At 40.9% G+C, this 22,113-nt stretch overlaps 2 protein-coding genes across 3 annotated transcripts in view; one reads left to right on the top strand and one right to left on the bottom strand.

The window, feature by feature from the left end:
- Positions 1 to 22,113, bottom strand: part of LOC104589213 (cycloartenol synthase 2) — a 69,908-nt gene that overhangs the window by 13,550 nt on the left and 34,245 nt on the right. For both annotated transcript variants that reach the window (XM_088893737.1, XM_088893736.1), the window contains 5 exons: positions 7,676 to 7,864; positions 6,661 to 6,774; positions 6,394 to 6,516; positions 6,159 to 6,281; positions 5,979 to 6,077 (listed from right to left, as the gene is read on the bottom strand). In XM_088893737.1, the coding sequence (XP_088749863.1) occupies positions 5,979 to 6,077; positions 6,159 to 6,281; positions 6,394 to 6,516; positions 6,661 to 6,774; positions 7,676 to 7,864 (648 nt within the window). The remainder of the gene's footprint in view (positions 1 to 5,978; positions 6,078 to 6,158; positions 6,282 to 6,393; positions 6,517 to 6,660; positions 6,775 to 7,675; positions 7,865 to 22,113) is intronic.
- LOC148790022 (uncharacterized) lies at positions 8,065 to 11,495 on the top strand. The gene is made up of 2 exons (XM_088894012.1): positions 8,065 to 10,591; positions 10,922 to 11,495. Exons 1-2 carry the CDS (start codon positions 10,219 to 10,221, stop codon positions 10,954 to 10,956), a joined length of 408 nt encoding a protein of 135 aa, XP_088750138.1. The 5' UTR covers positions 8,065 to 10,218; the 3' UTR covers positions 10,957 to 11,495.

Raw genomic sequence — 22,113 nt, 5'->3', positions numbered from 1 at the left:
CTGAACATATACGAACATCTAATCTGAGTTTTATCATGGTATCAGAACCACGATAATCAGTTCAGATCAATTGTCTCCTTTTCTCTCTGTTCTACGCATTCCTCTCTAGGGTTTTACAGAATTCTCATTGATATTTAGAGAGTTTTCCAGAAAGAAAGAAAAGGACTAGTCATTTTCTCCTTTTGGGGGTTTCCATGCCTCCAATGAGTGCAGTCGTTGTGGTTTTGTGTGGTTGGTAGAAAACTCTCTACTCGCAATTCGAAGAGGGCTGGTTTTGTGATGGTGACATTGCAGACTTCGTACCCTCTACTCGACAAGTACATGATCTTCGAACTAAGTTGTGGTATGTAGCAAGTTTCTTTTATATGTTACAGAACTGAAAATATTATTTGTGAGGTGTGTTGTGAGGGTTTCTAATGCTGACAATAAACGGCAACAGTAGTGTTATTGCTAAAAGTGGTGAACAGTTGTGAATATTGTTGCTGAAACAGTGGTGAATAGTTGAGTGTTGCTGCTGAAACCTGGTACTAGGAACCCTAGTGGTGTTCAGTCATTCGTGTGGAGTGTGGTGATTTATTAGGGCAGTAGAGTAACAATTTAGTGGTATAACCTCCCACTGTTTTTTTGTGCAGTCATGGGAGACAGCAGTGAATACAAATCAAGTGTGATGGTGCCTTCTGATTATCTGAATGTGCAGATGACCTCTACAAAACTGAATGGTGAGAATTATATCCCTTGGGCTAAGTCTATTGAATTTTTCCTGAAAGCCAAAAAGAAAGTGAAACATGCGAGGGAAGATAAACCCCCAATTGACTCTCCGGGATATGATGAATGGGAGCAGGAGGATGCTCAAATTATGACTTGGCTATGGAACAGCATGGAGTCCAAAATTACTGTGAACTTCATGTTTTTAGATACAGCCAAGGAAGTATGGGATCATGCAAGGAAACTATATTCTAGACAAGATAACACTACTAGGGTTTACCAACAGTACCAAGAGTACTTCAATCTGCAACAAGGGAATTAGAGTCTCGAGGACTATTATGCTAGTATGAGAAATTTACGAAATGAGTTGAATGTTTATCATCCTCTTACACCTGATGTCAAAATTCAGCAACAACAGAGAAAGCAGTTGGATGTGACCAGATTTGTAGTAGGGCTGAAATCTGAGTATGAACCCGTAAGGACACAGATATTAGGTGGATCTGCTCTTCCCTCTCTTGAGGAAGTGTTTGCTTGTCTTTGGAGGATTTTAGTTGGACCCATAGAGACTTCCACTATGTCAGATAGGTCTACATTTGCAGTTACAAGAGGGGGAGGTCATGGTGGTAGAGGAGGTCAGCATGGTCGTGGTAGTGGTGGTGGACCCATGTATGGTCATGGTGGTGGTCGTGTTGGAGGACGAAACTCAAGGGGAGCCCGTGGTAGGGGACGTGGTAATACTCAGAGAAGGTGTACTCATTGTGGTATGGAGGGACATACTATCAACTTTTGCTACGATCTCCATGGGCCACCTTCAACCTGGGCGAATCATGCAGCTATAAATGGTGGTAGCTCAAGACAAGAATCTCAAGTCACCGACAGATCCCCACTACATCTACAGATACTTCCAGAAAGGAGATGGTGAGTGTTTCACGGGATGAGTATGAGTGGTTCATTCAGGGTACATCTCAACAGAACACAGCCACCCTTGCATACACAGGTACGGGTTGTCTGGCATCCACATCTTCCCGTTGGATTATAGATTCTGGAGCTTCCGATCATATGACTGGAACTCCAGGTGTGTTTTCATCCATTTCTCTGTCCTCCACTTCCCAATTTGTTACTCTTGCCAATGGCTCTACATCAGCCATATGTGGTGTTGGTAATGTTGACACTGACTCATTATCCCTCTCCTCAGTTTTATATGTCCCCAAGTTTCCCTTTAACCTGATGTCTGTTAGTAAATTGACTCAGTCTCTTAATTGCTCAATAACTTTTTACCCTTCCTCTTGTGTGTTTTAGGATCGCAAGACGGGGATGAAGATTGGTGGAGGGCATGAAGCTGGTGGACTGTATTATCTTGATGGAGGTGGTTCGGCAACAACTCTTCAGTCATCTCTCTCCCCTCATCAGTGGCACTACAGACTTGGTCATCCGTCTCTTAGAGCTCTTCAGTTACTTGTTCCGTCGTTGCATCGTCTTTCTAATTTAAATTGTGAGTCGTGTCAGTTTGGGAAACATTATCGTATCTCCTTTAGTCCTAGAGTTGATAGTCATACATCGAGTCCTTTTTCTTTAGTCCATTCGGACATCTGGGGTCCAAACAGAGTAGTGTCTTATAATGGTTACAAGTACTTTGTAATTTTTGTTGATGATAATTCAAGGATGACATGGCTTTACCTTATGAAAGAAAAGAGTGAATTGTTTTCTATCTTCCAGAAATTTTATGCTGAAATTCGCAATCAATTTGGTGTACATATTAAAATTCTTCGTTTTGATAATGGTCGCGAGTATTTTTCCACACACTTTCAAGAATATTTGGAACAACATGGCATTATCCATCAAACCTCATGTACCTACACCCCTCAACAAAATGGGGTGAAAAAGAAAGAATCGTCACCTTTTGGAAACTACTCGGTCCCTCTTACATCAGATGAATGTCCCCAAACCCTTTTGGAGTGATGCTGTACTTACATCTTGCTTTCTTATTAACCGCATACCCACGACTATCCTTGAAGGTTAGTCCCCTTTCTTTGTTCTATTTCCCACGTTGTCTCCTTTTCCCCTTACTCCCAGAGTTTTTGGATGCGTGAGTTTTGTTCATAATCTTGGGCCTGGAATGGACAAGTTAGATGCTAGATCCACTAAGTGTGTCCTTCTTGGCTATTCCAAGACTCAAAAAGGGTATAAGTGTTATAACCCTCGTTCTCGGCGTTCTTTTGTGTGTTCTGATGTTACATTTTTTGAGTTTGTTCCTTTCTTCTCCAGGTCAGATACTTCTCCTCTATTGCCATCACCCCCTCTTCCAGTTCCTGTTGAGGATCCCATTCCTCTTGTTCCAGTCGTGACCTAGTCTCCGCCTCCAATGCAAATACCTGAGAGAGGACCACCTATCCGGCAAGTGTATACACATCGTCAGGCATCGACTCCTCCCCTAGCTTTGTCACCGTCGATAGATCTGGCAATTGATCCCACCCCAGCCCCAACTCCAAGTTCTGACCTTGATCTTCCTATTGCTTTGCGGAAAGGTAAACGCAGTTGCACTCTCCATTCCATTTCCAATTATGTTTCTGTATCTCACCTTTCGGCTTCTCATCGACAGCTTGTTTCTATGTTATCCTCTGTCTATGTTCCCAAGGATGTCCAGGAAGCCCTCAATTCTCTAGGGTGGCGCCAAGCAATGGAAGAACTCTCGGCCCTGACTCGTACTCATACGTGGGACCTCACCACTCTTCCTCCCGGTAAGCATGTGGTCGGCTGTAAGTGGGTGTACACAGTTAAATACTTACTGATTGAAAGTGTTGAATGGTTGAAAGCTCAGTTAGTTGCCAAAGGTTATTCACAGCAATATGGTATTGATTACATAGACACCTCTCCGGTTGCCAAAATTGGGTCAGTTCGTGTTCTGATTTCTCTTGCTGCTATGTTTGATTGGCCCTTGTTTCAGATTGACATCAAGAACGCCTTTTTACATGGTGATCTTCTTGAGGAGGTGTACATGGAGCAACCACCAGGGTTTGTTGCTCAGGGGGAGGGTGAGAAGGTCTGTAGACTTAAGAAGGCTATTTATGGACTTAAACAATCTCCCCGTGCATGGTTTGGGAGATTTAGTGAAGTGGTGAAGAAGTTTGGAATGAAACAGTGTCAGGTTGACCATTCCGTATTCAGCTATGAATCAAATGCTGGGAAGATTCTCTTGGTGGTATATGTAGATGACATTGTTATCACAGGCAATGACAGACCAGGAATTGACAGGTTGAAGACTTACTTGCATGATCACTTCCAGACAAAGGATTTTGGCAAATTAAGATATTTCCTAGGGATAGAGGTTGCAAGGTCCAAGAATGGTATTAATCTATGCCAGAGGAAATATGTTCTTGATTTGCTAGAAGAAACAGTGTTGTTGGGTGTGAGACCAACTAAAACACCTATGGAACTAAATGTTAGATTGGGTAGTGATACAGGTGAGGAGTTTGAGAATCCGGAAAGGTACAAAAGGCTGGTGGGTAAGCTTAATTACCTAACCATCACTCGACCTGATTTCTCATTTGCGGTCAGTGTAGTGAGTCAATTTATGCAGAATCCTAGAATCCCACACTGGGAGGCAGTCCGAAGGATTGTGAGGTATTTGAAGGGTGCTCCAGATCGTGGTTTGTTGTATAAGAGTGGAGGAAGTCTTGAGATAGAGGGATACACGGATGCTGATTGGGCCGGGTCCATATCTGATAGAAGGTCCACTATAGGGTATTGCACTTTTCTTGGTGGGAACTTAGTGACATGGAAGAGTAAGAAGCAAACAGTGGTAGAATGGACTACATATGTAACAAGCTGGGACTATATGACATATACTCACCAGCTTGAGGGGGAGTGTTAGAATCGGCTGTACAAGGGTAGTATAGTCCTTTTATGCTTAGTTATATATGTACTGCTCAGCTGATGTGGCTCTCACTTAAGTGAGGGCACAATGGTAATCCTTGTATATCTTAGAAGAGTATAAATAAAAGAAGGGCCGACTGGAGGGTTTTAGATTTTTCTCTCTAGTTCAGCTGTGACTTTGCTCCTCCTTTTTCTTCTCTTTCTTCTTCTCCTCTCTCTCTCTTCCTTCTCTTTCTTCTGATCTGAACATATACGAACATCTAATCTGAGTTTTATCATTAATATACCCTATTTTCTCACTAGAAGTAATGTAAGGTTTAATTCCCCTAGACCATTCAAGGTAGTTTAGTCCATCAAAGGGAATTATAGCCTTGGGGAAATTCATATCCATCCCCCCACTCATTCCATTTTGACCTCCTGAAATCCCAGAAGTTGCAGAATTTTCGAAGGACATGATTCAAACATGTTTCAGTTTCAACACACCTTACGATCTATCCTGACACCCAAAAAGGTCTTAAAAACACACTAGAGATGCAGTCCACATGCACACACTCCAGTCTGGACACAATCTGAACACAGACCAGCTCCAATTCTCCAAAAAAAAAATATTCTTTTAGGTTGATTTCAGCACTGCACAGGTTTAACAGTTGAATCACAGTCATAGTCCACCAAATTTCCAGTCATCTAAACGCGCCAACTACTAGGAGAGATCATAAAACAGTTGAGTCACACCAAAACAGGGTAAAAACAGGCCATTCATGACTTACAAGTATCCCATTTTCAGGTACAGGATCGCACGATCCACAGAAAAAAAGCCTGAACCTCACAATTCCTCCGACAGCATTAAGCAGTTTTGTTTCATAGGGTTTTTTTCTTGGTACAAGACCAAGAGAAAAGAAAAAAAAAAGGTAAAACAACCTTGTACCAGTCATAGGTCAACTTCTCTGATATCAGTTGAAGAAGACAGCAAGATAAAGAAGAAAGAACTTGTTCGATCTGCTTTCAGACCCAGTAGAACCGCTCTGATACCATATTAGCAGAAGAAAAGAGGAGAAATAAGGAAGAGAAGAGAGAGAGAGAGAGAGAGAGAGAGAGAGAGAAGAGAGGAGAAGAGAAGGCTTTGGAGGGTTCTAAATCTGTCTGGCGGCACCAGCTTATATTATTATAAAGGGCAACCATAATTAAAAGGGAAAAGACCCTTATGCCCCCGCTGTAGTGAAAGTACATAAACAATGACAAAAAAGCTATTTTAACCAGACCAAACAGACCCTAATTAAGAAGAATAAAAACATAAAATGTAAAGTAAACATTCCAACAAATACATATAAAATAATTTTTATGCATTTACAATTATGCTGTTAATAATTCACTGCATTCTTATGTACTGGAGCTGAAATCACCTGTAGAGAGAGAATGACATTTACAGCATCATATAACCGCTTTGCATTTAATGGTTCACCAACAATTTCAGGTGGAGTTTTTGATAATAAGAGAGCAGCCTGGAAGAGTAGAGAAAATAGATAAGGAAAAGGGTCAGTAAATACAATATTCTTTTTTTATCATTTTGTTAAATAGTATACCTTCAATCCTTCTGCTGTGCAGTCAGAGATGGGCCATCCATGATCAGCAGTTGAAAAAGGCCATGCACCTTTAGAAATATGACGATACCAGTAACTTAGATCATCAGGGCAGTCTTCTAGAACCTTTAAAGAGAAGGAAAATACTGATAAGACAAGGGGGAAGAAAAGGAAACATGAGGAGGGTTATGACTGAGATATTAGGAAGTGCTGTCTGGAGAAGAAATACACATAAAACCTGTGAATTTTTAATGTATTCATGTGCTTTTTTAAGGGTTGGACCATATTCTTCTATAAGGCTAGATGAGAGAATAGCTTGAACAGCAAAAGCAGTGTCCCATAATTGACTTCCATTGTAACCCTGTTTTATAATAGACATAGCAGTCAGAAACTAGAATCTTGATATTCTCTAAAAAAGCAACAGTACATGGTTATAGATTCCAAAGGCTTTGAATTTCAGCCATCCTAGAAGGAATGGGCACTCCTAAATAAGTCATGCCTACACCTGCATTTTCATTCCGTCCTCAGCAAGCCATAAATAATCATAGATTCTCGGGAGGTGCAACTTGAATGCCTCTGAGTTTGGATCTTCCACCCAGCAGCAAAGCATATTTAGCACCTGCATATTGCAGGATATGGGGAAAAAGCTTAATGTAATAGAAAAAACAAGGACTGTTCATATCAATTTATCAAATAGATGGGAGAAGAAAATATATTCAAGAATTATTGTTTTGCATGCTTAGAAAGAGAAGTGGAGGATCTTCAGAACATATGACATAATGGTTAACGAAACAAATTTATCTAATGCTACTTCTTGAACAAATCAGTTGTAGGCCAGCTATGCTGTATGGAGAGTGTTGAGTAGTCAAGAAACAACATGTCCAAAATGAATGTGGTAGAAATGTAAATGGTAATATGGATTTAAGGAAAATTAGGAAGAACAGGATCAGAAATGAATTCATTCACAAGAACCTAAGAATAGCTCCAAATGAGGGAAAGTAGACTAAGATGGTTTGGTCACATAAAGAGAAGACCATCTACGGAAACACTAAGAAGAAATGATCTGTAACAAGTTAAAGAGGCTAGAAGAGCTAGGGTGCCAGGGGCAGGCCGAAAAGGATATGGGTTGAAGTAGCAAAAAAATGATTTTAAGAGCTGAAAATTTTTACAGTGGATATAACACTGAACAGAATTGAATGACAAAAGAGGATTCATGTAGCCAACCCCATATGGTTGGGAGTTGGGACAAGGCTTAGATGATGATAATGAGTGATGACAACTTCTTAGCCAAATCAATCGCATTGTTCAGATAGTAAATGAACAATATATGAACACTCTCATTTAATAGACATAAGTAAACAACAAACAAGCTATGATACCCAAATACCAGTACATAGGTGTCATGTTGTGTTGAATACTTCAATTTTTAGTCTGAATTTCAATCTTACACCTTGTTGTGCCCCAACTGTATCTGTGTAACAATGCAAAGAAATACAGCATAAGTAGCTTTCCATGCATACCTTATTTACAGGTCCTATACATACATATCGTGTATTATCATCTTCGTAGTGTATATGTTGAATTGTAGTCAGAAGAGCCTTCTCTCTCAACCTTTTTCCTGGCCAACACTTGAGAATGGGCTCAACAACCTTGTGAAGAGATGCCCATAGAATGTCTTGTACTAGTGGATGTGGGTAGTACAGATCCTCCTGCAACATCAATGTAATGAACCCTTATGTATAAACAAAAAGAAATCAAGAACCATGAAACAAATGTAAAATTAATTCTTATGAGGAAACATATGATATCAAGAACTATAAAAGAGTGTGTAAGGTCTAGGGACAGAGGACCTGTTGACAGGGGGCCCCAAAATTTTCCACCAGTCCAATGTTACAGTAATCAGGAAAAACCATTAAGTGAAAAGATTTGGTATGCTCAAATCAACATAATGTGATCTACAACCATCTGATTTCAGCTAGGGATGCAAACAGATCAGATCGGATCAGATTCGAATCATGGTATATCTGAATCCGATCAGATACTATGAAGAGCAGATCCGATCTGGTCCAATCCGATCTCACAAACAGGGATTTGAATTCGAATCCGATGAGGAAGTCAGATATTCGGATCTGATCAGATCCGATTAAATTTTTTAAAAATTAAAAAATTATTAAAAGAAAAAATATAACAATTTAAATAAAGAAAAACAAAAAAATACAAGTACCTTTTCAACTATTTTCATCATATATGTTTTTTATAAAAAAAATAAATAATATAACAAATTTACAAAAATGCAATATAAATAATATATTTATAAATAAATAAATAACACATATATCGGATCGGATAGGGGTGATCCAAATTCAATCCGTTTTCTGATCAGATCCTATTATCCGATCCGATCCAAAGATCCAAAATGGGGATATCTGAATCCAACAAAATGGGTTCAGACTTCAGGTCGGATCGGATCACAATCCAATCCATTTGCACCCCTAATTACAGCATCATTTGTTTAGATTCCTTTTAAGTTTGAGAGTAAATTTTTTTTTTGATAATTGAAATAATTTTATTAATCAGCAATAGACAATAGTACAAAGTCCCCAAGGAAAGGCACGAGTTGCAACCTCTCCGGGCTAGTTAAGTACAGATTTCCAAATTAATAACAACTTATGTTGGAAAGTAGAAGATTGACTCTCTGATTGATTCTCCATAATTTTAGGTCCATCAATTTAGGAAACTTAATTTCCTAGAATCATGGGATATCCTAGAATCATGGGATATTAATTGGAGAATCCCACTGATATAGAAATTAGTTTTTTAGGAAAAGTTAGTTTCCTATTTTATCACCCTGTAAGTTAGCTTTGTAATTCTATATAAAGTTGTGTATATGCTCCTTCCAAGACAATACAATCAATTCATTTTTTCTCTCAAATTCTCACATGGTATCAGAGCTGGTCACGACTTAATCTACACATAGTATCTCTTTGGCCATCTCTGCTGTTGGTTCAAGAACTCTCTAACAGTATTTGGGAGGTTCTTGAGTGTCCTTGATTCTTCTTCGAGATCGGCTACGGATCTGAACTCTACATTTTTGCTTCTTCTGGACTGCTGTGCCATCGGATTCATCCTTTTTCTTGGATCTCTTTGTAGAGACATCAGATCATTCTGAAATCTTAGATCTGGTGTTGCCCAGAGCAGATTTACTGAATCCCTTTGGTTTGGTTTGGATCAGTTTTGATTTTGAGTGGTTTCGATCCACTCTTCAGTTTGGTGGAGCATTACAGTTACCTTTTTTTTGCATTGGCTGAAAGATTCCTTAGGCCTTCATCGCCAACCCTTACTAAGTTTTTCAGACCTTCATTGTCTGTTTTTCTCTTTCTTGAAGCCGCCCAATATGTCAGAAGCCACCGTATCAAATATCACTGCACAATTGGAAGAAGTTTCCTCACATCAAGCATCTGGCGACCTGCAAAACATTCAGGCAGCATATAGGTTGAACGGGAAAAATTATTTGAAGTGGTCTCAGTTTGTTCGAACATTTTTAAAGGGAAAAGGAAAGCTTAGCCATCTCTTAGGGACGGGACCGAAGGAAGGAGATCCAAGATTTTATGCATGGGACGAATCTGACTCCATGATCATGTCATGGTTATGGAATTCAATGAACCCTGAAATCAGCGACACGTGTATGTTTTTATCCACGGCTAAAGAGATCTGGGATGCCGTCTGACAAACATATTCAAAAGCACGTGATGCAGCACAAGTGTACGAAATCAAAGTCAAGACTGGAGCAACTAAACAAGGCAGCAAGACAGTTACCGAGTATGCAAATTTACTGCAGAACCTATGGCAAGAACTCGATCATTATCGGTGCATTGAGACTAAATGTGCAGCGGATGCAGCAATCCTAAAGAGTTTTATCGAAAAATATCACGTTTATGACTTTTTTGTAGGACTCAACGCAGAATTTGATCAAGTTAGGGTCTAGATTCTTGGCAAAGAAGAGGTACCATCTCTAAATGAGGCTATTTCTCTGATTCGTGCTGAAGAAAGCCGTAGGGGGGTTATGCTTGAACCCCAAGTACCAGAAGGTTCAGCCATGACTACAAGGATGGAACAACCGAAAATACTGGAAGGAATGAAGACAGATTTGTCCTCTGCACGGGACAACAAGGAGTCTCTTTGGTGTACCTATTGCAAGAAACCAAGGCACACCAAAGAGAAGCATTGGAAGCTGAATGGTAAACCATCGAATAGGGAATGGGGCTACCGAGGAGGACAACAGAAGAGTCGAAGTCAAGCTTACTTCACCACGAATCAGCCGAGCCAAGAAAAGCCTCCAGACAAGACCGAGTTCAATAAGGAGGAGATCGAAAAGTTAAGGGGGCTTCTGGGATCGTTGGAGAAACCTAGTGGTACAGGCTCTCTTGCAATCTCAGGTAAGTTTTCTATTCCTCACGGACTAAATGTCTCAGGTGGACCTATTAGGGATTTATGGGTTAATTGACTCAGGAGCCACAAATCACATGACTCACTCCTCACTACATTTTAGCACTTATACCCCCTGCCCAAGCAATCGAAAAATAGCCATTGCAGACGGTTCCCTTACTACCGTAGCTGGCCTTGGGGATATCCATATTAATCCATCACTTACACTAAAAAGTGTCCTTCATGTTCCAAAATTGTCCACTAACCTCATATCCATCCAAAAACTCACCCATGACATGAATTGTAATGTGCTTTTCTATCTTTCTTACTGTATATTTCAGGACCAGGATTCGGGGAAGAGGATTGGACTTGCTAAGGAGAAGAATGGACTCTACTATCTTGAAGAATCATGCAAATCAAATATTGTCCAGGATAAGTTATCTCTGTCATTCCTTTCATCATCCAACAAAGACACCATTTGGCTTCATCACTTTAGACTAGGACATCCATCTTTTGGAATTCTGAAAATTATGTTTCCCTCCTTGTTTAAAGGATTGAGTGTTGAATATTTTCATTGTGATGTGTGTGAATTTGCAAAACACAAGCGTGTGCCATTTCCAATCAGTAACAAGAGAAGTTCAGTCCCATTCTTTTTTATCCATAGTGATATATGGGGACCCTCCACAGTTCCAAATGTGTCTGACTCACGATGGTTCGTCTCTTTTATTGATGATTGCACTAGGGTCTCTTGGATCTTTCTTCTTAAATCTAAATCAGATGTAAGTAGTGTACTCCCAAATTTCCATAACATGATCCAAAATCAGTTTGGGGTCAGAATCAAAAGATTTAGATTGGATAATGCGGGATTATTTCAACCAAACTTTATCCCCATATTTTCAAAAAGAAAGGATTATCCATGAATCCTCCTGCATTAATACTCCACAACAAAACGGAGTAGCAGAAAAGAAGAATGGTCATCTACTAGCTGCAACCCGAGCCATACTTTTCCACCAGCATGTTCCAAAAACCTTTTGGGGGGAAGTTGTGCTTACAGCCGCATAAATTATAAATTGATTACCTTCGAGGGTGTTGGAATTTAAAACACCAATGGAAACACTTTCTCAATTTTATCCCGATCTATGTACAACAAATAATCTCACCCCAAGAATCTTTGGATGCACTGCTTTTGTCCATGTTCATACCCATAATAGAGGAAGTTAGATCCAAGAGCCGTCAAGTGTATTTTTGTGGGTTATTCGTCCACCCAAAAGGGTTATAAGTGTTACCACCCACCTATTAAAAAATTCTTTGTCTCTATTGATGTCACTTTTGAAGAAAAAACACCATATTTCACTCAACCTTATCTTCAGGGGGAGTCCTTGTCATTCATTGAAGATAAGGACAGAGATTTGTTCCCGCTTAGTCTACCTACAGTTTCTCAACACCCAAACTCAGCATCTATACCAGTTCAATCCGTATCTACAACTATCGAACCACCTCAAACCAAACCAACTTCTTCACTCATTCATACCAGACCCATGGCAAAGAATGATGAACTTTGTGACTCTATGAGATTGCAGGTATATTCAAGAAGAAGAAACCAGGATCCTAATCTTGTGCAGGTTCAAGATTCAACTCCTAATCCTGAGAATGAGGTAAATACAGTTCCAGAAATTTCTTCTGAATTAGCATCTGACCAAGATCTTCCTATTGCCCTTAGGAAAGGCACAAGAGAATGCACTAAACATCCCTTATATCCCTTAGCAAATTTTGTGTCCTTTAAAAAATTCTCACCATCACATAGGAGTTTCCTAGTTAGTCTAAACACCATTCATATTCCTAATACTATATCTGAGGCATTATCTGATGAGAAATGGAAAGATGCTATGAGAGAAGAGATGCAGGCTCTAGATAAGAATCAAACATGGGAAATTGTTGACCTATCACCAGAAAAGAAACCCGTGGGCTGCAAGTGGGTTTTCACAGTAAAGTACAAGTCAGACGGCTCTCTAGGAAGATACAAGGCAAGACTTGTGGCAAAGGGATATACACAAACCTATGGTGTTGACTATCAAGAGACATTCGCTCCAGTGGCTAAGATGAATACGGTAAGAATTTTGTTGTCACTAGCAGCTAACTTCGACTGGTACTTGGAGCAATTTGATGTAAAGAATGCTTTTCTTCACGGTAATTTAGAGGAGGAGATATACATGGATATTCCTCTGGGATTCAAAGGAAATCTAAAAGGAAATAAAGTTTGCAGGTTGAAGAAAGCACTATGTGGTCTCAAGCAATCACCAGGGTGTGGTTTGGAAGATTTACTGAAATTATGCTTGCCATCGGATACAAACAAAGTCAGGGAGATCATACACTCTTTATAAAGCATTCGGATGCAGAGGGAGTCACGGCTCTTCTGGTATATGTCGATGACATAATTGTGATAGGAAATGATGAAAAGGAGAAGGAAGCCTTGAGAAGATGCCTAGTCAGAGAATTCAAAATAAAAGAACTTGGGAGATTGAAGTATTTTCTAGGGATTGAAGTAGCTCATTCCAGAGAAGGCATCTTTATCTCATAATAGAAATATGTAACAGATCTTTTGAGAGAGACAGGAAAGTTAGCATGCAAACCATCCTCCACACCGATTGAGCCAAATCACAAATTAGGAGAAGCAAATGAAGATCCAGCCGTGAATAGGGAAATGTACCAAAGATTAGTAGGAAAACTTATATATCTTGCCCACACAAGGCCAAACATAGCATATGCTGTGAGCGTGGCTAGCCAGTTTACGCACATCCCGAAAGAGGTTCACCTACGGGCGGTCTATAGGATACTACATTACCTAAAGGCTAATCCTGGCAAAGGAATCTTGTTTAAAAGAAATACTGGATTAGCCCTAGAGGCATACACCGATGCAGATTATGCAGGCTCTCCCATAGATAGACGGTCCACTATAGGTTACTGTACGTTCCTTGGAGGAAATCTTGTGACATGGAGGAGTAAGAAGTAGAATGTGGTAGATAGATCAAGTGCGGAGGCAGAATTCAGGGCAATGGCTCAGGGAGTATGTGAATTACTATGGCTCAAGATAATTTTGGAAGACCTAAAGATCAGATGGGAAGGTCCAATGAGATTATTCTGTGACAACAAGTCAGCTATTAACATTGCTCACAATCCCATCCAGCATGATAGGGCAAAGCACATTGAGATAGATAGGCATTTCATAAAGGAAAAGCTGGATAGCGGAATAATTTGCACTCCATACGTCTCAACGAATGGTCAACTAGCAGATGTGCTGACAAAAGGGCTTTGCAGTGTGGCATTCCAAGGACTTATCTCCAAGCTGGGAATGAAAGATGCATATTCACCAGCTTGAGGGGGAGTGTTGGAAAGTAGAAGATTGACTCTCTGATTGATTCTCCATAATTTTAGGTCCATCAATTTAGGAAACTTAATTTCCTAGAATCATGGGATATCCTAGAATCATGGGATATTAATTGGAGAATCCCACTGATATAGAAATTATTTTTTAGGAATCATGCTGGAATGTCGAACTACCCTGCTCAGTTCGACAGTACTATTATTTATATTATGATGTAGTACAATGATACAGGAAGTTACTAGAATGCCCCTGATTAGTGATGGGACACCCAGACAACTTAAAACATTAAACAGGATTAGGCCCATTAACAAAGGCCCAGTACAGGACAACTTAAACTTAAGTATAGGCTAATAAGAACTCTTATCAGCCAAATACTCATACATACAAAGACTTCAATCCAACACTCCCCCTCAAGCTAAGCATGGATATCAATCATGTTTAGCTTGCCAAGCATGTCCCTAAACTTTGCTGCTGCCAGCCCTTTAGTCAGTACATCTGCAAATTGCATCTCAGGTGGAGTATAAGGCAAACAGAGTTCACCCGAGACAATTCTTTCTCTAACAAAGTGCCGATCAATCTCAATATATTTTGTCCTGTCATGCTGCACGGGATTGTTGGCAATGTTGATGGCAGCTTTATTGTCACAATACAGCCTGAGAGGACCTTCAGCCTTATTGCCAAGTTCATTAAGAAGAGTTCTGAGCCATAAGAGTTCAGCAACCCCGTGGGCCATAGCTCGATACTCTGCTTTTGCACTTGATCTAGCCACTACATTCTGCTTCTTACTGCGCCATGTGACCAAGTTTCCTCCCACAAATGTACAGTAACCCGAAGTTGAGTTCCTGTCTCCAACAGACCCAGCCCAATCTGCACCAGTGTAGGCTTCAATTTCAATTCTATTGTTTTTCCTGAAGAGAATTCCCTTCCCTGGGCAAGTCTTCAAGTACCTGAGAATCCTTTCAACTGCTTTCATATGAGGAATCTTTGGAGAGTGCATAAATTGACTGACAACAAGCACAGCATAAGCAATATTTGGCCGAGTGAGGGATAAGTATATCAACTTCCCTACCAATTTTTGGTATCTCTCTTTATCACAGTAGTCCTCCCCTACTGATTCCTGCAGGCCATGATTCTGTTCCATTGGAGTATCTGCTGGCCTGCACCCCATCATGCATGTTTCCTCTAGGAGGTCAAGAACATACTTCCACTGACATATGTAGATTCCCTCTCTTGACCTGGCAACTTCAATCCCAAGAAAATATCTCAAATGACCCAAGTCTTTGATCTCAAATTCAGAAGCTAGAAACTTCTTCAGTCTTTTTATCTCTTCCAAGTCATTCCCGGTAATTACCTAATCATCCACATAAACAATGAGTACAGTAAGTTTGTTATCATGTCTCCTTATGAACAAGGTATGGTCTGCACCACTTTGAGTGTACCTCACTTTCTTCATGGCCCCACAGAGCCTCTCAAACCAAGCACGGGGAGATTGCTTCAACCCGTATAATGCTTTCCTCAGTTTGCACACCTTTCTACTAAAGTCATAGCCTGGTGGAGGTTCCATAAATACCTCTTCATGAAGGTCACCATTTAAGAAGGCATTCTTCACATCCAGCTTATGAAGTTCCCATGAAAAATTTGTTGCTAGCGACAATAGAACCCGAATTGTGTTGAGCTTTGCTACTGGGGCAAAGGTTTCTTTGTAGTCAATCCCTTCTTTCTGAGTAAACCCCTTTGCCACAAGTATGGCCTTGTACCTTTCAATGGACCCGTCCTCCCTATGCTTTACAGTAAACACCCACTTGCACCCAACAATGGTCTTCCCCTCTAGTAGATCCACTAATTCCCAAGTTCTTGCTTTCATTAGGGCTTTCATCTCTTCATTGGATCAGACACAGCCTCGAAGTACCTAGAAGGAACACGCACAGAGGAAAGAGCAGACACAAAGGAGTGATAGGCAGGAGATAAATGTGAGTAAGAAACAAAATCAGCAATGGGGTGCCGAGTGGTGCAAGAGCGGATAGGCTTACGGAGAGCAATAGGAAGATCCAAATCAGAAGTATGAGAGTTGAAATTAGCTTGGATTGTAGAGACAGATTGATCCGAGTCCAACTGGTTGTTGTCATGAGGTTGAGGGCCCCTTTTCCTTCTGTTGTAAGTATATCTTTTTGTTGCCTACTGGAGCCTTCAGGAACATCTGCAGTATCAGGAGAGGTAACCGGCACAGTGGGAGCCTCACTGGGTTGACCCGGAATGTCACAACAAGAAGTAGGAGGAGAGGATGGAAGACCCGAGGCAAATAGGGGAACAAAAAAGAAGGGAGAATGAGAATCCTCTTCCATCCCACTAGTCTCCCCTTGAAGAGGATTCTGAGAAGACTGAAAATAGGATTGAGACTCAAAGAAGACCACATCTCTAGTGACATACTTTCTCTTGGAGACAGGGTCATAACACTTGTAACCCTTTTGTGTAGGAGAGTACCCCAAGAATATTCTCTTTGTAGCCTTAGGATCCACCTTGGTCTTCTTTGGATCCTTCACATGTATGAAACATATACAGCCAAAGACCCGAGGAGGAAGGGGAAAGTCTGGAAGAGTGGGGCACAAAACAAAGAAAGGGGTTTTCATACCCAACACCTTAGATGGCATCCGGTTTATCAGATATGATGTAGAAAGTACAGCTTGAGACCAGTATTGCTTGGGGACTTTGTGCTGGAATAGTAAGGCTCGAGCTGTCTCCAATAGATGTCTATTCTTGCGTTCAACAACCCCATTCTGCTGAGGAGTATAAGCACAGGATGACTGATGTAGTATGCCAGCATCTTCCATGAATAAGTTCAAGGATTTTTCAAAGTATTCAGCAGCATTGTCTGACCTGAATTGCTTAATCTTATTATTAAACTATGTTTCAATCATCTTGCAAAATGCCATGGTTATCCGTGGTACTTCATCCCGTCCTTTTAACAGGTAGATCCATGTACAACGAGAGTAGTGGTCAATAAAACTGATAAAGTACCGGAAGTCATCAAAGGAAACAATGGGTGAAGGGCCCTAGACATCAGAATGAACCAAATCAAAAAGAGCACAAATTTCATTGCTGGAAATTGGATACACAGTTCTACATTGTTTTGACATTTGACATACTTCACAGGTTAGACTCTGACTTGGAATGCCCTTAAACAATTCGGAAAACAACATTTCTAATGAGGAGAAAGACACATGACCTAGCCTAGCATGCCAAAGATGCAGCTTAACTATTGACTCCACACTTTCCGGATTACTAGTAGCAGATGCTTGTAAGGCTGAGCCGATGTCTGCATCAAGGTAGTAGAGGCCTCCATACTCATGACCGCACCCAATCGTTCTCCTTGTCAATCTGTCTTGGAAGACAATGAGTAGGAAAAAATGTTATACTATAGTTCAAATTTTTTGTAAGTTTTGAAACAGACAAAAGATTTGAGGTAAGACTGGGAACATGTAAAACTGATTTAAGAGAGGTCCTTGCTTAGGTCAACAATTCCCTTTCCAGAGATAGTAGAGAAAGACCCGTCAGCAACTCTCATCTTATCCTGACCAGACAACAAATGATATGAAGAGAATAGGGAAGACATATGTGTCATATGGTCAGTAGCACCGGAATCAATAACCCAAGAAGTAGAGTCAATAGAGCCAGTGGCACTGAAGGCAGAGGCTATACCTGATCTAGCAAGAGATGTAGAAGCAAAAGAATTATTTCTTAGACGGGCTAATGCCCTGCTAAGGACCTCAACCTCACTAGCAGTGAAGCCCAAAGTACCAGTTCCAGAGGAATCAGCAACCTGTCCCATAGGAGAAGAAGACACTGTTGGTGTATTTTGTGAGTTGTCATCATTGTTGCTGGTGACAAAATTCCCACTTGCCGCAGGCCTGTTATCTCTAGAAGAAACATCTCTGGGTATTGAAGACATCTTGACTGCAGCCACTGTGTAGTGACACTAATTAAGACTAGCCGAAGCAGTTCTAAAGGTTCTGAACCAGTTCTGGAGCAGATCTGATTAGCTGAAATGATCACAGCAGGTTCTGACAGCACTCGACACAGTTTCAGACTTGCCGAGACTGTCACAGTTCTGAAACAGTTCAGTTACAACAGCAAGCAAGGAGTTCTTGGCTGGTAACCGACCTGAAGCTAAGGGTTCTCAACTATTGTGCTATGCAGACTCCACTTGAACTTCGAGTACTGCAACTGTAAAGAGAGTGCCCTTCCTTGCGGCCAATACTAGGACTGCTGACATCAGTCCTCAACTAGGGTTCACAGTGCTGAACAATCTGGAGCTGGCAGCTCCCTAGGTAATCTCACAGCAGTGGTGAGGGGTTTCGGACTGATAACCACCCTGAACTTGGAGCTGTTTGCCACATTGCTATGCTGGCAGAAGTGTTCACAGTGCTGGTAGAACACTAGATAGACTTCACTTGGGCTGAACCAAAAACTGCAACAGTTCGGGTACAGTAGCGAGTGAACAGTTCGAGGCTGCAACAGTAGCAAGTGAACAGTGGGCTCTGTAGAAGAAGCTAAGTCTGTGCGAGTCTTGCTGGAGCACCGAAGCTGCAACTGTAGAAGTAGCTAAGCCCCTTTCGGCTAGTGCTAGGACTGCTGAAATCAGTCCTCAACTAGGTCTGTCCTACACAGACCTCTCTTAGTAGCCAAATAGCTACTATTTGCTGGAAATAACCTAGTAGGACATCTACTTCTGGGTCTTACTTCCCTTGAGTCCTACAACCAAGAGAAACCCTAAGTTCGAACTTGCTTTACTCTCTTACACCCCTAGGTCTTCAGTGCAGCAACCCAGAAAAGGAAGAGAGAAGATGAAAAGACAGCAAGAGAAGAGAGTGTGTGCCGGCTGAAACCAGGAAGAAGCTAATGCTCTGATACCATGAAAGCTAAATTACTGTAGCCGAAGTAGCAGAAAAGAGAAGAAGAAGAAGAAGAAGAGATGCTGGAATGTCGAACTACCCTGCTCAGTTCGACAATACTATTATTTATATTATGATGTAGTACAATGATACAGGAAGTTACTAGAATGCCCCTGATTAGTGATGGGACACCCAGACAACTTAAAACATTACCATTAACAAAGGCCCAGTACAGGACAACTTAAACTTAAGTATAGGCTAATAAGAACTCTTATCAACCGAATACTCATACATACAAAGACTTCAATCCAACAATAGGCATTTCATAAAGGAAAAGCTGGATAGCGGATTAAGTTGCACTCCATACGTCTCAACGAATGGTCAACTAGCAGATGTGCTGACAAAAGGGCTTTGCAGTGTGGCATTCCAAGGACTTATCTCCAAGCTGGGAATGAAAGATGCATATTCACCAGCTTGAGGGGGAGTGTTGGAAAGTAGAAGATTGACTCTCTGATTGATTCTCCATAATTTTAGGTCCATCAGTTTAGGAAACTTAATTTCCTAGAATCATGGGATATCCTAGAATCATGGGATATTAATTGGAGAATCCCACTGATATAGAAATTAGTTTTTTAGGAAAAGTTAGTTTCCTATTTTATCACCCTGTAAATTAGCTCTGTAATTCTATATAAAGTTGTGTATATGCTCCTTCCAAGACAATACAATCAATTCATTTTTTCTCTCAAATTCTCACAAATTACAAAGAAGCACAAAAAAGATCTTCCCTAGAAACCCGCTGTTTGGCTAAAGCATCAATCAAAGAATTAGCAGACCTACTAACCCATTTTACCTCAGCTCTCATATTGCTGGTTAACCACTTTACTTTTTTGATGAGATCTTTGTAGCCCCAAATGGTGGTATCGAAGTTTAGGAGCCACCTTGTTACCACCTGAGAGTCCCCTTCAACTAGGAGATGCTCCACCCCAAGCTGGTTGGCGAATTCCTTGTACTGCAGCAAGGATTTCTGCCCTTGTGGAATCCCCCACTCCCACCGGTCCTAAGAATAGGGAAATTATGTTGTTGTCCTTATTTCTCAGGATACCCCTTATACCTGAAGGCCCGGGGTTGCCTTGGCTGATTCCATCAAAGTTCAGCTTGATGACACCTTCCAAAGGCGGAACCCATTCTGACAGAATTCTATCATTCTTTGTTAAAGTGTTAGCTATTACTAGCCAATTCCTCCACAAGTCATCAAAGGAGAAGTTAACACAGATATCCACAGTTTTCAGCCAATGGATTGCTCTTGTTAGGATACAATCCTTCATTTCATCTAACCCTCTTTCCTTCTCTAAGAAAATTCTTGCATTCCTTTCCTCCCAAAGAGTCCACAGAGTGGCTGCCCTGACACATTTCCACATGACCTTACCTCTTCTAGTGTGCCAAACAAAGACAGATGGGTTGAATAACAAGCTTAAATCATAAGGCATAAACCACCTACCTCCAAATAACCAAAGGCTCCACCTCCATATAGCTGTAGCAAAGGAACAGGAGATCAGCAAATGGAAATAGTCCTCGTTCTCGGCCTTACACAAGGAGGGAAAGACAAAGTGAGGGTCTCTTTTTCTGTAAGTTTTCTAAAGTATTGATTTTCCCATAAAAGACTTCCCAACAGAATACAACAATTTTTGGGGGAATAGGTCGCACCAAGACTTCTTTGACAGCGAATCCTTGGGAAATGGGGTTAGAACTGAGGGACTTTAGAAAAGAAGAGCAAGTAAAAGTACCTTTGGAAGAGGAGTCCAAACCCTTTGATCAAAAGAAGTGGGGTCCAAGCAAACATATTCTAGTAAATGAATTAGCTCAAATAACACAACTCGACTCACCATCCTTTAACCCTCTACGAAACCCAAAGTCCCAGTTTAAAGATAAGGCGGGCTCGGGAGAAAAATTGCAATTGGCTCATGTTTGTGAAGGAAAGGGAATAGAGCAAGGGGAAACAATCTTTGAGGGGTTGAGTACCCACCCAAATATCCTCCCATAACAGAATAGCATTACCAGAACAACCATCATACCTGATGAATCTGAGGAAGTGAGGGAGAATACCATGTATAACCTTCCAAGGTGTAGTAAGGGTAGCTCGACGAGATATCCCGGAATCCCAACCATTTCCTACACGACCATGAATGCTTGCCACCACCTCATGCCATAATCTCTCTCTCTCTCTCGGGGCCATCTCCATAGCCACTTCCCTAGAAGGGCTACATTCTTTAGCACTATGTTCCCTATCCCTAAACCCCCATTTGATCAACTGATCCTTTTTCACCTCTCCTGGTTCCCATAAAAAGTCCCTCATTCTCTTCTCCAGTTTCTTAGCCTCCCTTAGAGGAATCCTGAACACTGAAAGGAAGTAGGTTGGAAGGTTGGCAAGTGTAGCCTTAATTAAAGTCAGCCTACCCCCTATTGAAATGTAATTCTTTTCCCAAGCCGCCAAGCACTTATCAAATTTCTCCACAATAGGGGCCTAGAAACTACTTTCTTTAGGGTTGGCTCCTAAGGGTAGCCCTAAGTATGTCAAAGGCCAAGAAGAAATATTGCAACCTAAGCATTCTACAATGGATTCAATCTCCCTATTCTCCAAGTTTACTCCAGCCACACAATTTTTATCAAAATTTACCTTCAAGTTGGAGACCCTCTCAAAAGTACTTATTAAAATCTTAAGGTTCTCCACTTTGCTCAACTCATTCCCTTCACAGAAAATAACAATATCATTAGCAAACTAAAGGTGAGTTACTGGAATGCCTCTGCTCCCTATTCTCCATCCCTTTATTTGGCCCTCCTCATCTGCTTTGGAAATCATCCTACTAAAGACATCAGCAACAAGTGTAAAGAGGAAAGGGGAGAGTGGATCCCCTTGTCTTAAGCCTCTATTGGCTAAAAAAAAAGTCCTTAACCACCCCATTCACCAACATTGGATAACGACAAGAGTTTAAGCATCATTTTATCCAATTACACCATTTATCCCCAAATCCACGTCTTCTTGACATCTCCAGCAGGAAACTCCAATCCACTAAGTCATAGGCTTTCTCCAAGTTCAGTTTGCAAACAAATCCTTTCCCGCCCGATCTCCTTATCTCTTCCACACTCTCGTTTGCAATAAGGATCTGATCTGTAATTTGTCTATCCTGTATAAAGGCTCCTTTTGCTTGGCTAACGAGAGAGGGGAGAACTGCTTTGATCCTCCTAGAGAGCACTTTTGCCAAAA

Source organism: Nelumbo nucifera, chromosome 8 (assembly GCF_055504915.1).
Source record: "Nelumbo nucifera cultivar China Antique chromosome 8, China Antique-T2T, whole genome shotgun sequence".
NCBI classification, from domain to species: domain Eukaryota; kingdom Viridiplantae; phylum Streptophyta; class Magnoliopsida; order Proteales; family Nelumbonaceae; genus Nelumbo; species Nelumbo nucifera.
Note: the sequence above shows the minus strand (reverse complement) of the source record. Positions and strands in the feature narration are given on the sequence as shown.